Source organism: Perognathus longimembris, chromosome 1 (genome assembly GCF_023159225.1).
Source record: "Perognathus longimembris pacificus isolate PPM17 chromosome 1, ASM2315922v1, whole genome shotgun sequence".
NCBI lineage: Eukaryota > Metazoa > Chordata > Mammalia > Rodentia > Heteromyidae > Perognathus > Perognathus longimembris.
The window spans coordinates 83,874,878-83,890,757 of record NC_063161.1 but is presented as its reverse complement, the minus strand read 5'-3'; the positions used below and the strand labels follow the sequence as shown (position 1 = coordinate 83,890,757).

The 15,880-nt window shown below is 40.0% G+C and overlaps 1 protein-coding gene across 11 annotated transcripts; it reads left to right on the top strand.

Annotated features, from left to right (window-relative positions):
• Positions 1 to 117: 117 nt before the first annotated feature.
• Hnrnpk (heterogeneous nuclear ribonucleoprotein K) lies at positions 118 to 11,422 on the top strand. Of its 11 annotated transcripts, none has more exons than XM_048331387.1 (16): positions 118 to 273; positions 2,343 to 2,427; positions 2,634 to 2,731; positions 3,319 to 3,375; positions 4,882 to 4,925; positions 5,792 to 5,864; positions 6,359 to 6,430; positions 6,917 to 7,030; positions 7,237 to 7,365; positions 7,867 to 8,174; positions 8,324 to 8,378; positions 8,566 to 8,664; positions 8,909 to 8,924; positions 9,001 to 9,083; positions 9,374 to 9,543; positions 10,276 to 11,422. In XM_048331387.1, the coding sequence occupies exons 2-16, from the start codon at positions 2,370 to 2,372 to the stop codon at positions 10,304 to 10,306; spliced, it is 1,407 nt and encodes a 468-aa protein (XP_048187344.1). In that variant the 5' UTR covers positions 118 to 273; positions 2,343 to 2,369; the 3' UTR covers positions 10,307 to 11,422. The 11 variants fall into 11 exon arrangements, with proteins under 11 accessions (XP_048187344.1, XP_048187309.1, XP_048187390.1 ...); XM_048331352.1 differs by having other exon boundaries at positions 10,216 to 10,530; XM_048331406.1 differs by having other exon boundaries at positions 119 to 273; positions 8,566 to 8,649.
• The last annotated feature ends 4,458 nt before the right edge of the window (positions 11,423 to 15,880 follow it).

The following is a 15,880-nucleotide window of genomic DNA, read 5'->3' as shown; positions in this document are numbered from 1 at the left end:
GAATCCCTCTGGGCTCGGAAAAACGCCCCCTCGCCGCCCCTCCCTTCGCGCGTGAACCAGAGCCTTAAGATCTCGCGAGAGTATTTTCCTCCCTCCCCCTCCACCCCCCCACCCCGTGGCCAGTGAGTGCGCGAACGAGAAAGGAGGAGGGCGCTCCAGGCGGCGGCACTGCAGACGCCATTACCCTCTGTTTCTCTGCGGCACCGACTTCGACGTTTTGCCGGAGTCCCAATTGTTTGCGGCCCATAAGTAATTGGAATTCCTCAGGCTCAGGTAGTATGGACTCGGGAAAGGGGGTGGTCTCCCTAAAGAGCTTCGTTTACTTTTTCCAAGCCCGGGTTTTCTTCGGCCCGTGGCCTTACACCCTGAAGGGAGTCGCCGGCGGGAGGCGGGGTTCCTGGCTCCTTCCTCGCCTTGATTGACGCGACCTAGGGCCAATGGTTTTGCCTTGGCGCCGCCGCTGACGCCTGGGCAGCCAATCGGGCGCGACAGTGGGGTAGGAGAGCTCGAGGTGGTGGGGGAGGGGGGCCGTGCTCCTTCTCCGTCTAGCAGTGACTGAGGCAGCGCAACCGGGAGGGAACGGCGGACTTGTTCGGTGAGGAGTCGGGCAGGGCGAAGGAGCAGATGGGAGGCGAGGGTCGGAGCCCAGCTTCTCCGCTTGACGGGTCCATCTTAGGAGTTCCCGGGCGGATGTCCGCTTCTCCGTCCGAGAGGGAACGTTACCCGGCCTCCCCTCCCCCACCTCCGCCATTTCGCTGCGCGTGTGTCTGCAGTCCACGTTAGGGTATTTGGGGCTTGGGGGTTTATCGTGAGGCGAGTGTCTGTAGGCTGAACTGTGGGTAACGAAGGCCCAGTGCCTCGTCCGGGAGGAAGATAGCGCTGGCGGGCGGGCGTCCGAGTCTCGTGAGGGCCGCGGCGACGCCGCCGGCTTTTTGTGTTGACCTGCCGTACCTCGGGCCTGCCAGGCCAGGTTCGGCGGGATCGGGCCAAATGGGTGGGACGGTCCGGCCTCCCTCCGCCGCTTTGTCTCTACGGCGGTGGGGGGGAGGGGTTGCGGGGGATGAGATCGCGGGGCCGCGTGGTGGGTGGGGGAGGGGGTCGGCGCTCGGCTCCGCCTAGTCGCACGTAGTCGCCATTACGCGGGCCGCCATTTCCTGTCGGATCCGGGTGAGGAGAGGTGCGGCGCCAGTGTCCGTTTCGTTTTTCCAGCTGCTGGGACTGGACTGTTGCCAGTCGTGTCCTCGGGAGGTGGGAGCGAGAAGGGCCAGGGCGTAATTTTGTCCTGGGCTGGTAGTGCCGGGCTAGGCGAATTTCTAGTTCTTAGGGGTGAGGGCTGCTAGGTGAGCCAGGTTATTTTTCCAGATAGACCCTGCTGCTGGGACTTTAAACTCCTCCTCGGGTTCGCACCACGCCTTACTTAGATTTTGAGTGATGGGCGGGCAGGCTATCCTTTCAGTCCTGGAGAAAGTGGTTTGACCCATATGCGTTTTGGAAGACTTGAGGGGTAAAAATGTTTCCTTGATTTTCGGCCCTTTTGCTGTCTAGTCGCCCGTTTATCAAGTACTACCGGTCGCCTCTAGTCCTGTTACTTGGGGCTCATAGAATCTTTGGATTTCGTATTGAGAATGTAATCATTGGATTATGGGCTTTTCTTTATTTAGTCCAATTTTTATGCTTCGCTAGGGGCGATATTAGATTTCCAAGGTTCCTTTCGTTTTGTTGAATCATAGTAGTGAGTCTGGTCCTTAAGTACGAATTTTATATTTATCCTTCGCCTCCTCTCTCCCCCCCCCCCCCGCAGCAGATTGAGCTGGTTAGTTGGACATGGTTTGACATTTGCCATTGTATTTATAAACTTAGGCGATGTCAGAACAGCGTTGACTCATCAGTTGAAAAGAACTAAAACTGCTAGAACCTTTAAAGGTTTTTGTGGACAAAATTGGGGTCTATAAGCAATTTCAGGCATTTAATAAGCTGCCGTGGTGGGACACAATTACATTGGTTAAAAATAGTGGCTTTCTTTACAAAAAAATCACCTGTGAATCCTTTACTTAAACAGCCACCGATTTTTAAGAGCGAGAAAGGTCAACTTTTACAAATAACTGGCTTACTTTGTTTAAACCAGTTGAGGCCCGAAATTAGTATTTGGTACCGAACAATAGCAAAACTGATAGGCCAGTTTTATAAGCTACTGTAACGATAAGGTGTCAGCTGTTGTTTCTACTCAGAACACTAAGGTTGTGCTCTGAAAGGATAGCTAATTGCATGTTCTAGAAGCAGTCTTTTATGAAGTAATAACTTTATGATAAGCCACTTGTACTAGCTTCTTTATTTTTCAACAGTTTGGTGTGTCCATTTAATACAAGAAAATGGAAACTGAACAGCCAGAGGAAACCTTCCCCAATACTGAAACCAATGGTGAATTTGGTGAGAAAACGATTTTCTAGTCTTTGGAAGTATTTATTGCAATGTTTTTGTTTGATGGTGTGGTTACTATTAAGATAGAGACTAATACTGTAACTTTAAAAAAAGAGAATAGATTAGCAACAAATCTCCTCAGCCTACAGGTTTAAGACCTTAAGGTGTTTTGTGAACAAACTGCTTCATTTGAAATGTGTACTGTTTACTTTTAGGTAAACGCCCTGCAGAAGATATGGAAGAGGAGCAAGCATTTAAAAGATCTCGCAACACTGATGAGATGGTTGAACTACGCATTCTGCTTCAAAGCAAGGTATAAACTTTTATCTTTGAAAAATTGGTGGTCTGTAATCAAGTAGAAATTAAATTCTGGTTTGTCTCTCTGGGAAGCTTTTAGGGATTTACAGAACGAAGAATGTAAGATTTTTATGGTTCTTTCTAAATTGGGCAACATTGGTAGTATTTTGTTAACTCTCATGAGCCATTCAGCAGTCAAATTAGGAAAGGGGATGACTCAAAGCATTAGTGGAATAAATGTAGATAATATTGGCCACTCTTAAGAAATTTTAGTTAATAGTTACTGGGCTGCTTTAATCAAAACTCATTGGGAGGGTACCTACTACCATCATAGCAACTTTCATAAGTGAGTATTATAAAGTGAATCTGTGCTTAAATTAAGTTTGTACTAGTACTAAAGACATTCTAAGTATTTCAGAGTTCTGTCTTAAAATGCTTTGTGCTGAGTACATAGGAAATCTTGATCCATCCCGCCCCCATAGTTGACTTTTTTGTCTTTAAATAGATTTTCAATTCTATAATAAACCTTGTTTATAGCTTGAAAGCAGTAATAGAGTAATTTTAGGTAAAGTCAAAATCATTTCTTGTATTTCTGTCTTCCAGAATGCTGGGGCAGTGATTGGAAAAGGAGGCAAGAATATTAAGGCCCTCCGTACAGACGTAAGTGTTCATTTAAACTGCTGAACAAGCAGATTCAGTTTGTGTTTCTAGAACTTTAAAGGTTTACATCATAGAAATCACCTAATGTAGTTGCAAGCCATTTGTTAATAATTGATTACATAGATGATTCAAAGTTTGCCATTCTTGTTTTAATAAAAGCCCAGATTGAATAGGGTAAAGGTTTATATTAAACCACTTTCTAATAAGAGTCCATCAAATTGTTCACTTCAGGCAAGATAACATCTTAACTGGAGATACTGCCAGTGTTAAAATCCTTAATTTTAACATTCCCCTTGTGGATCAATTACATTATTGAAAACCATTGTAAGTGGCTGAGTAAAACTAGCATTTACATTTTTTTAAGCAGCTCATCCATCTTGTTTTAACAGCTTTCATTCACATGAAGCACAAAAATGTTTATAGTTTGCATGGTTAAACTATGGGTAAAGAATAGAATAGGCACTTAACCTTAAAATTGGGAAACCATTTGTCAATACCTATGGTTTATTTGGGTCTTCATGATTTATAGTGGGTTGACTCTTGTGATTAGACACTAAATGCTTGCAGCATCAGAAGTGAGTAAACATACAGGACTTGGTTCATCAAATTTCTATTTTTTTCTCATAGTATACACATTTCTTAATGTTTTTCTTGCTAAAATTGAGGCAAATAACTTCGTGTTGAGTACTTATTTTAACAGTATTTCATTTCTCTCTTGGTCGCAGATCTTTGTATGTTCCTCTTGATTACTGTAAACTGTAACTTGAAAATTCGTTTAAATTTTTACAAACCTGCCTGTTCAGGTCTAGGAGTGCATTTTAAACCTCAGGAAAAACCAGTCTTAATAGTTGGGGGTTTTGGTGTGGGAATTTTTGTTTGATCTTTTATAAACCTCTCTCCTCTTAATCCAGATATTCAGTATAATTGTCTGGGTTATTAATTTCCCCAATTTCCTCAAGAATTTCAGTAAACTTAAGTCACGACAGGTTTTGTGTCTACCCTCATGAGCCAGCCTGCTACTGAAACATCGTTTTTCTTTTGTTTGTTTTTGTTTTTTTTCCTTGGTTTTGTTTTTTTTTTCTTTTTTTTTTTGGTTTTGTTTTTTAAAAAAAAAAACTAGAAAACCATCATTTAAGGTCCTTAAATGTTAAGCCAGTCAGATATAGAGAAGTCCATTATTGTGTTAGTCTTCAGAACAACTTAAGCTTGTTTCATTAATTGAGAGTATTGAGTATAGTTTGTATTAAATTAAAATTTATTGCTTTTCCCCCTTTTCCCTCTCCTTGTTTTTTTGGCCATATATCTCCGTTGCCCATGTACTGGATCGACTTACCCCTGCGTTGCCCACCATGACGTTGGCCCATCCGCCCCTGAACGCCCATGTGAAAACCCTGGTTGGCTATGCCCAAAAATGTGCTCGTTGCCAAACGGGTACCATACTTGACAACTTCTGATTGAATGCCCATGCCCAATGCCAACATCCACGAACGCCAATGACCAATGCAGTACAATGCCAGTGTTTCAGTCCCAGACAGCAGTGGCCCCGAGCGGTATGTCCCAACAGTTTATGCCTCACTGCCTGATTAGAAAGAGAGAAATGTATTTTATTACCTGCCTTTTATATAATTAAATAGTATCCCCTTTAGCCGGTGTATTGTTTTTCAAGTTTCTGTCTTATTTTCCCCATTAAGTCTTTTTGTCACTGAACTTTTACCGTGAGTTGCCCACCCAAACGATCCACTAATTTTATTTCGATGGAAGGAGCACAGCTTCAAGTGTTGCATATTTTACTGCATTGTAAATCAAATTGTTACCCAAATAGTCTCTCGCTCTGTCTTTGTGGCCCACCTTGCTTCCCAACATTTCCTGTTCATAATTTTTCTGATGAAATGCTAACTCTGGTTCACTTTCCTTCACTTCTCATTTGTGTTGTCTTTGTTTTGTCTTGGCATTTGTATTTGTTTTCTTGCAGAGCCCATTAGTGATCTTAATTTCTAACTGGTATCCATAACCTTATTCCAGATACAATGTTCACCACTTGCATATTCCCCTACTTTGCCTAAGAGAAAGGTGTGCCAGTTTTGCCAATGTAACAGCGAGGGTATCCTTAACGTGGTGGCGGGGAACATAAATATTCAACTCTGCTCTGGTCAATTTATTGCCCACTTAATCTGAGCCCTTCCAAAAGCCCATTCTCTCTGTCTTTCTTCAAGTCTCCTAATACTGTTATCATGTCTGTATTGGGCATAAAATGCATGTGAAAAATCCATGAATAGGCCACTTTAAATGGGGAATATTGAGTAAATGTTATGTTACTTCTATGTGAAAGTTTGTGTGACTACTAGTGACAAACACAAGACTCATTTTTCTTTTCCACTTTTTTTTTGTATTATCTGGTATTTGTGGTGTTTGACAGCATATTGAGCATCAGTGCTGATATTGAAACAATTGGAGAGATTCTGAAGAAAATCATCCCTACCTTGGAAGAGGTAGGCTTAAAACTTTTTTTTAATGTATTTGGTAGTATGTGGGTTGGTAAGGTATTGGATTTGGGGCATAAAGGAAGGAAGAAATTTGCATATACTTCAAACAGAAACATCTGCATAATATGCACCATTGTCATGATCAAGTTATTTGGTTTTGTTTTTTAATTTCAGGGTGGTCACTATTGGAGTAGTAAGGCCTCCCTACTGTGTTCATGGGTTTAGCAGATATTTTAAATACTTTAGTTTTAGAGAAGTTTGTTGTGTTGTAGAGGGATGTGAGGACTATGTTGAAAAGGAAAAATTGCTTATACCTTACCTAGGATGTTAAGATTATCATTTGCCCTAGGTATACAGAGAAAAGCATATAAATTGAGCCTTACTGTTTAGATACAGCTTTCTTATAGAATTAAAATGTTATGGTAGCTTTACCAATATATGCGACAATAGCCTGATCACGCTAGACACTTAACCTATTACTCTTATTTTTCTACTTTCAGGGCCTGCAGTTGCCATCACCCACTGCAACCAGCCAGCTCCCGCTCGAATCTGATGCTGTGGAATGCTTAAATGTATGTCATAGTGCCATTGAACCCCACTGAAGTATGGAGCCTGGCCCATAGGATCAATTTATTTTTAACATAGTGCACTTTTCCCATCTCTAGAAAAAGGCTTAAAACGTGATACATGAATGGTCTTACAACTCACTGTTGACCCTGCTCCATGCTGCAGTGGGAATTAACTATATTTGCAAAGTGCTTCGCAGTCATTTTTTATTATGTTATTTGAATGTTAAATATTTTGTGGTAACAGCGACATGCTAAATGGCTGCAGTGTGGGTATGGTGTTGCAGGACCTGAAAATAAAATAATTTTTAAGGTGGTGCAGAATGTCCTTTTTGGGCCTGGCTATTGAGGATAATAAGCACATAACTGGTAAAGTTATTGAAATACAAATTCAGGTTGCTTACTGCAACAGTCTATTATGCTTATAGCTAGTAAGTGTAGATTGGGAAATTACTGACTTGAGACTAAAATGTTAAAACTCTCCCTCCACAGTACCAACACTATAAAGGAAGTGATTTTGACTGCGAGTTGAGACTGTTGATTCATCAGAGTCTGGCAGGAGGAATTATTGGGGTCAAAGGTGCTAAAATCAAAGAACTTCGAGAGGTAAAAGGGCACTTGTGTTTTCTGCCATTACTGAATAAATGTGTATATTTTTGTTTTTAACATAATGAAAGTCTGATGGTACTTGTAAAAGTTATTTTTGTATGTCATGGTGATTAGCCACAATTTTATAGTCTGAAAATTATAGCTCGATAAGTCTGAAGCCTGTTTTCATTGTATTCTAATTTTTTTTTGTAAATTTATTGCAGAATACTCAGACAACAATCAAGCTTTTCCAAGAATGCTGTCCTCATTCCACTGACAGAGTTGTTCTTATTGGAGGAAAGCCTGATAGAGTTGTAGAGTGCATAAAAATCATCCTTGATCTTATATCAGAGGTAATTTTGTTTTTAAAATTTTATGAAATGGGAACTTCAAAATTTCAGAATGTTTTATACTAGTAGTCTTTGTTGTGTGCTTGTCCTTTTTCTAGCAATTTTATATTGTCCAGTTTTACATGTCTTTGGTGCTTCAAGAAGTACATCCCAATTTATAACTTAACTTTTTCTCAGGATGTGTCTCACTCGACACATCTTGGCCCAAGATAATGATCCTTTCAGCTCTCAAATGTTTACTCCACAGAGCTGACCCCCATTGTGTATGCATTGTAGTTTATCATGTAAAATGAAAGATGGTTTTTAAGTATCCTGGTTTCTTCTTACACTTCCAGGTAGTAAACTTAGTTTTGTTTAGGACATGCTAGCAAATCCTTTCCAGATCTTTTCATACTATCATTGTTGATTGGATTAGCTCTACCTCCTGAGAATAACTTGTTGGAGGAGGAGCTAGTAAGACCTAAGGTATTTCTTCAATCAGTAAGTTTGCTGTATTTTTTTCAGTCTCCCATTAAAGGACGTGCGCAGCCTTATGATCCCAACTTCTATGATGAGACCTATGATTATGGAGGTTTTACGATGATGTTTGATGATCGCCGTGGACGTCCCGTGGGATTTCCCATGCGGGGAAGAGGTGGCTTCGACAGAATGCCTCCTGGTCGGGGTGGTCGTCCCATGCCTCCTTCTAGAAGAGATTATGATGATATGAGCCCTCGTCGTGGACCTCCTCCTCCACCTCCTGGTCGAGGTGGCCGGGGTGGAAGCAGAGCTCGGAATCTTCCTCTTCCTCCACCACCACCACCTAGAGGAGGGTAAGGAGTTTTTTTTGTTGTTTTGTTTTGTTTTGTTTTGTTTTTGCTTTGGGGAAGATGTATAACCACAGATTTACAAAAAAGGCATTCATTGATAGGTAATCTTCTATGTGTTATAAAAATTGAAATCATGACTAATATGTTTACAGAGATCTAATGGCCTATGACAGAAGAGGAAGACCTGGAGACCGCTATGATGGCATGGTGAGGACATTTTTGTTTAGCAGTGTATATGTGAGGGCTATTTGAAGTATCTTAAAGTCATGTAGTTAATTAACATTTTGTTACAAAAGGAATTTAGCAGGTTTTTAAAATGAAAATCTTCATAAATTTCTATATAATGGTAACTAGCAAATATGATGCAGCTTTGTGTTCATATTTCTCCTTACAGGTTGGTTTCAGTGCTGATGAAACTTGGGATTCTGCGATAGATACATGGAGCCCATCAGAGTGGCAGATGGCTTACGAACCACAGGTTGAATATTTTAATGTACATATCAGTAATTTAAGATGTTTTCTTGCTCAGTAATTAGTTTTATTTCCCCTCATAATTGGTTTCTTGAAATACCATGTAACTAAAATCAACTTTGCCTCTTAAAATTTAACCTACGGGGAATAAATGAGAGAGATGTGGGAGAACTTTGATTTCTTAAACATAGGATTGCTTAATATTACAATGACTTTTTTTTTTTGAAGGCAAAGTAATTTTCTATTTTTTTTCTTTCTCTTTTTAGGGTGGCTCTGGATATGGTAAGTTTTCTCTTGTAAAAAAATCAACATTATTTTATACTTTTTATGTGAACTTAATGCTCATCATTTAAATCAGATTATTCCTATGCAGGGGGTCGTGGCTCATATGGTGATCTTGGTGGACCTATTATTACTACACAAGTAACTATTCCCAAAGATGTAAGTATCCTTAATACCAGGAACATTTAGTGAAACTTTAAAATGCTTGTTGCCTATTTCTCTTAGATTTCCTTTAAACTGGAGGTTTTAACTAAAACTACTAGGACCAAGATAATGTTGTTCAAAGACCTAATGCATTATCACTCCACAGTTTGTCTAGTCAAATGATGTCCAGTGCCTTCAAAATATTAAGAAATGTTAGAATGCATATACATGCATATAATCCAGTCTTTGGTTTGTCAACCTTTCTTAAGAAGTTTCATGAACACTTGTATTTAAAATCTTTTCAGTTGGCTGGATCTATTATTGGCAAAGGTGGTCAACGGATTAAACAAATCCGTCATGAGTCCGGAGCTTCGATCAAAATTGATGAGCCTTTAGAAGGATCCGAAGATCGGATCATTACCATTACAGGAACACAGGACCAGATTCAGAATGCACAGTATTTACTGCAGAACAGGTTAGTTTGTGTTTGACTTGTATAAGAACTTCTCTTCTCAGTTGATTTTCTTTTAGAAACCATGGTGTTTCAGTCATTTGGGGACCTAACTTCTAAACATCCTAATATTCTAATAGCTTTGCCTTAATTTTCTTCTGCTTTCTTACTAAATATGAAGATATTCAATACTAATCTTGCTGGAAGACGCTTTAACCAACCAAACTTCTCATTTCTCTGGTGAAAACTGCTGCCTAAACCACTCCTTATAAATTATACAGAGCCTGTAGAAACTATAGAAGATTCATTGGATGTTGGCTTAGTTCTGTGTGGAAGACTAGTGATTTTGTTGTTTTTAGATAACTAAATTGACAACAAATCACAGTCTGCCATATGGCACAGGCCACCTCTACAGGACAAATGATTGGTGCTGTAATATGCAGCATTTCACACCTTCCTGGCATTTCTTGTCTTTCCTACCAAATACTAACAACTTTCAGTTTCTTAATTCTCTGCTAATGTCTGCTTAATCATTTTTTCTTGAATTTTATGTTGCTTTAATTTGTGATTGCTGGTGTTTTAAATTTTTTAAATTGTAATGGACATGTTAAATTTAGCATTGAAATTGTCTTAATGTTGATTGCGATGTTACGAACAAAAATTCTAATTCGTACTTTTTTTTCTTTTCTTTTATAGTGTGAAGCAGTATGCAGATGTTGAAGGATTCTAATGCAAGATATTTTTTCTTTTTTATAGTGTGAAGCAGTATTCTGGAAAGTTTTTCTAAGACTAGTGAAGAACTGAAGGAGTCCTGCATCTTTTTTTTTTATCTGCTTCTGTTTAAAAAGCCAACATTCCTCTGCTTCATAGGTGTTCTGCATTTGAGGTGTAGTGAAATCTTTGCTGTTCACCAGATGTAATGTTTTAGTTCCTTAAAAACAGGGTTGGGGGGGAGGGTGTGCAAAAACTAACATTGAAATTTTGAAACAGCAGCAGAGTGAGTGGATTTTATTTTTTGTTCATTGTTGGTGGTTTAAAAAAATTCCCCCTATGTAATTATTGTGAACACCTTGCTTTGTGGTCACTGTAAACATTTGGGGGGTGGGACAGGGAGGAAAGTAACAATAGTTCACATGTCCCTGGCATTTGTTCAGAGCAGTGTGCAGAATGTAATGCTCTTTTGTAAGAAACGTTTTATGATTTTTAAAATAAATTTAGTGAACCTATTTTTGGTGGTCATTTTTTTAAGACAGTTTTCAAATGGTGGCTGAATTTTCTAACCCACTCCTAAACACTAAGTTTGATTTTTGAGCTCCTCTGTTAAATATAAATGCACCTCTTGGATATAAACAAAATATGTTAGCAAATTCAGTTCTAGTGATTTCCTGGTAGTTTGAAAGTCCATTGCTTGGGGAGAAATAACATCATACACATACTCATGCTTACTAGGTGTTATTTTTAATTATTTTTGCAAATGCTTGCCCCAATTTTATGTTTTCTGTTGTAAAGAACCAAGGTGTGGAGAGTAATACCACAAGTTAATATAAGTATATACCAGAAGAATGATTGGCAACAAGCTTTATTACTCAGATTAACAGTTAAGTGGTTGATGGCTGAATAAAATCTGGTTATTTTTATTACATAATTTCTCACCTATAGACTTGAACTGTCAACCCTAGTAGTGTCTATTAAACTTTGTAAAAATATATATACTTGTTTTTCCATTGTATGCAAATTTTAAAAAAATGTACCATTTCTCTGTTGTATGTTTGATTATGTAGGAAATGTTTGTGAGCAGTTCAAAAAATGAAAAAAAAGTTCCTGTGGATGTTTTGTGTGGTATCTTGGCATTTGTATTGATAGTTCAAAATTTACTTCCAAATAAAAATCCCATGATGCTAGATTTGATGTGTGCCCAATTTGAAAAGGAGTTGACTGATACTGGTGAAAATCATTCCTTTTACAAGGAAATGAAGTAATCTTTTTTTTTTTTTTTGGCCAGTCCTGGGCCTTGGACTCAGGGCCTGAGCACTGTCCCTGGCTTCCTTTTTGCTCAAGGCTAGCACTCGGCCACTTGAGCCACAGCGCCACTTCTGGCCATTTTCTGTATATGTGGTGCTGGGGAATCAAACCCAGGGCCTCATGTATACGAGGCAAGCACTCTTGCCACTAGGCCATATCCCCAGCCCTCTATTACATTTTTGTGTATAAGTGAAACCTTAGTGTGGTTGGTTTGGTTCTACCAATCCTCAGTACTTATTTTTTGGCAGTACTAGGGTTTGGACTCTGGGAACTCATTTGCTAGGTAGACAGTAGAGCCATCCCACCACCCCTTCACTTTGCATTACTCCTTATTCAGACTTGTATTTTGCCTCAGCTATTCTCAGACCTCCAGCCTACCAAGGCTCCAGCATAGTTTTGATTACAAACTGACACTACTACCATTGCTTAGCATATTGGTTGAGATGGAGCTCTCAATGGATTGGACTGCCATCCTGATCTCCCACTCAACTCGAGATGACAGGCACGTGCTGCCACACCAAGCCACCATGAGTGATTTTGAATAAATTTTTCAAGTTAACTTTAAAAAGATGTATAAAATGAAATCCAATGTAAGACCAGTGTTGGCATGTAGAGTATTATAACTCAGTTGGCTTTCAACAGTCCAAGAAAAAAAACAATTACGGTTTTTACAGTAGACTATAAAATCAAGGGGTGGGTTTATGAGAATGAGCTAAAATGCATTTAAACACTGTTGCTTTTGATATGGTTTTCCCCAAAGGTAGAATTAGACTCCATTGCCACAGGAGTGTTAATTAGCCTCCCTCTTGGGTACTTGTTGGGGGTGCCTTAGTGTGAAATAAGACTTCCCTAGAGAAAAACTAGAGGTAGCAACAATTCAGTCAAGTTGCTAGTCCAATTGGAGGAAAGCATCCCCTAGAGGATACTGGCTTTCAAAGCTCTTAAGTCATTGAGAAATTGAGTTACGTAAGTGGACTATTAGCTGAGTTTTCATTTTTAACTTTTACCATAATCTAGGCTGAGTGCACAAATACACTGGAGATTATAAACAGGTTGAGGCTGCTACATAGTTAATTTCAGTGTACAACTTGGAGGCCATTTGCTTTGCCACTACAAATGACTGGTAAATGTAGCCAGGAGAAAAGTGAAGAGCTCAAGAAGTGGGGCATGGAACACTGCACATTGGGTTTTTTTAGAAGCTGTAGTATGTAATACTTAAGCTTTACGGGTGTATTTGCAAGGGTGGCTATGTGTGTGTCCTAGGAACAAAATTATTTCTAAATACTGCAGTACATAACCAAAAAAAAGCCAGGGGTCGGGGAGAGGATACTAAAAAATATTTGTTTTAGTGATTTCCTGGTGGTTTGAAAGTCTAATCCTGAGCGCAAATTACATCATACACACTTGCAAGATGGTCTGTTTTTTGCAAATGCTTGCCCCAACTTTATATGCTTTCTGTTAGTTGTAAAGGACTAAGGTGTGGAGAGTGACTCTAAAAGTTAATATCAAGCAATATGGTGTACCTAAAATCGCAGGATTTGGCTAAGTGGAGGCCAGGAGGATTTTGAGTAACAAGGCAAGCCTGACCTCTACATATCAAGAACCTGCCAAAAAGCATTACGGTCTGAGCTTGTAATTCAGAGAGAGCACTTGACTAGTACGCCTAAAGCTTTGGGTTCAATTTCTAGCACTGGGAAGGAAAAAATTATTTGTGTTAATGACCCATTGTGCTCAAGATGAAGTTCGTTGTTCTACAATTGGTTTTGCTGCCAGAGACCTACTATTCAAATGGCTTGGTGGCAGGCACAAACTTGTAATCTAAGCCCTGAAGCCGAAGAATACAGTTCGAGGCAGTCTGGGCTAAATATGAAGGTCCAGGTCTGAACCAGAAAACAAAAACAACTGCTTTAAGCTATTCAAGGTTTTCCCAGTTTTCAAGTTGATTGAACTGACTTCAAACTTGTACCAACCTCCTTTATATTTCTGGTTTTCTTTTTCCCTTTCTCTGTACTGCTCTACCAACTTGAGTCACACCACCCCCCTTTTACTTCATTTTTCCCTCTGAGGGAAAGAGGAACTGGACTGCAACTAGCTGGGAAAATAGGCTGTGCCACCATAGCTAGCTCTTTTTGTGTGTTGGTCCTTGAGCTTGAATTCAGGGCCTGGGTGTTCCTGAGCTGCTCTTTGCTAGGGACTAGTGCTCTACCACTGAGCCATAGCTCCATTTCCAAGCAGTCTTCTGTACTTTCCTGTCCAGGACGACTTCAAATGGCAATTCTCAGGATCTCAGCCTTGTTAGTAGGATTACAGGCGTGAGCCACTAGCACCCGGCCATGACCATTTTGTTGAGGTGGGGTTTCAGCTTTCTTGCCTGGTGGCTTCAAACCATGATCCTCCTGATCTCTGCCTCTGGAATAACTGGAATTATAAGGGGGAGCCACTGCACATAGCTTCTGTTGAGAAGATCTCACTTTGTAGCCCAGGGTTTCCTCCTAAGTGCTAAGAATACAGCCTAACACTCAACTTCTTGGTGGTGATGACAGAACTTTTGGAAAGTAATACTGCAGTTTCTCTCAAGTTGTATTCCTTTCAGTCTTTACAGAAGCAACAGTAATCTGCATACTTGTCATTCCCTAGGTTATTCCTGAAGTTTGAGAGCTGTTGTAAGACAGCAATATATAATTTTTTAAAAAGACATCTGTATGCCTTTTCATTAACATCAAATATGTATCTTATTCCCAAGGAGCACATGAATAGTGTTACATCCTAAGGCTGCAGGGGCAGCAAAAACAGGACTTGCTAGTTTTGTTGGCTTGTTATTTTTAGTTTGTATATGTGTATGTGTGCATGTGAGTATGCCAGGGCCTCTCTTGCTTGGCTTTTTCCCTCAAGCCTAACACTACCACTAGAGCTACATCTACTTCCTGTTACTTTAAAAAAAAAAAAAAAAAAAGACTTCTATCTGGAGTTGAACTCTGGGCCTCACTTACACTAAGCAAGCACTCTACTACTTGAGTCACATCCAGGTTCAGTAAAAATACCCTTGAAGAGATAGTCTAATAACTAATAAATGAGGAAAAAGAACCACATAGACTGTGAAATGTGTTTAAGGAAGCAGAAATCAAAGTACCATTTATGTGTATACACAGCCACACACATGTTACCTGAAATGCATTGACCCTCCTAGAGCTTAGGAAAATACTAATATCTTGGCCCAAATATTTAGGACTCCAAATCCTCTGCTTCTCTGAGTAGATGAACAAAATAAGACATTGTTAAAGCTTCTGTATACAGATGGACATAATTGGTCTCCAGTTTCAACACTTCTAGTCAGAGAAGCAATCTGAGAAAAAAGACAAGTAGATATTTGGAAGAAAAGCTCAGCAGTTATAAATTTGTCCCTATTTCAAATGAGAGACAATTTTGAGTTGAAGTGGTTGTATGTGCAAATCCTGGGGAAAAAGTCCACTAGTCTCCAACTTCAAAAAGGCTGTGCTCATGTGGGTGAGGTCCTGAATTTAAGCTTTGATACTGGGCTGACTGCTGAAGAGCCACACTATAACTTAAACTACATGGGCTAGTCAGTGGTATCTGGGAAGGTCAAGACCAAAAGTGAGACTGAAGATAGACTACACATTAACTGGTGACCAGACACGGCTTGTTGACACATCATTACCAGAAGAACAGCAAAAACTCCATTTGTACTCAGAATTCACCTTTGAAAGGTAAAACTACAAAAAAGTTGGAGAGAACATGATCAAGAGTTGACCTATAGGGCTGGGAATGTAGCTTAGCAGTAGAGTGCTTGCCTTGCATGCATGAAACCCTGGGTTCAATTCTTCAGCACCACATAAACAGAAAAAGCCAGAAGTGGCACTGTAGCTCAAGTAGAGTTCTAGCTTTGAGCTAAAAGGAAGCCAGGGACAGTGCTCAGGCCCTGAGTCCAAACCCCAGGACTGGCAAAAAATAAAAAGTTGAGGGCTGGGAATATGGCCTAGTGGTAAGTATACATGAAACCCTGGGTTCGATTCCTCAGCACTACATATATAGAAAAAGCTGGAAGTAGCGCTGTGGCTCAAGTAGTAGAGTGCTAGCCTTGAGCAAAAAGAAGCCAGAGACAGTGCTCAGGCCCTGAGTTCAAGCCCCAGGACTGGCCAAAAAAAAAACCTATAACAAAACTGTTACCCTTAAATGAGACCATTTGAAACTAGAAGAAACCAAACTATTATCTGGCCAAGTTTCTTTTTCTGCCATCGATGGGAATGGAAACTATGGAAAAGATCAATTGAGTCAGTGGGCATAAGGGAATTTCAGGGCCCTAGAACTTCCTACAGAAGAG

Excerpts from the sequence above, each read along its gene's own strand:
- Hnrnpk (XM_048331352.1), top strand. The coding sequence starts at position 2,370 with ATGGAAACTGAACAGCCAGAGGAAACCTTCCCCAATACTGAAACCAAT. Across the intron at positions 6,431-6,916 it reads ATGCTGTGGAATGCTTAAAT|TACCAACACTATAAAGGAAG; the intron begins GTATGTCATAGT and ends CTCCCTCCACAG. Across the intron at positions 8,379-8,565 it reads GAGACCGCTATGATGGCATG|GTTGGTTTCAGTGCTGATGA; the intron begins GTGAGGACATTT and ends TTCTCCTTACAG.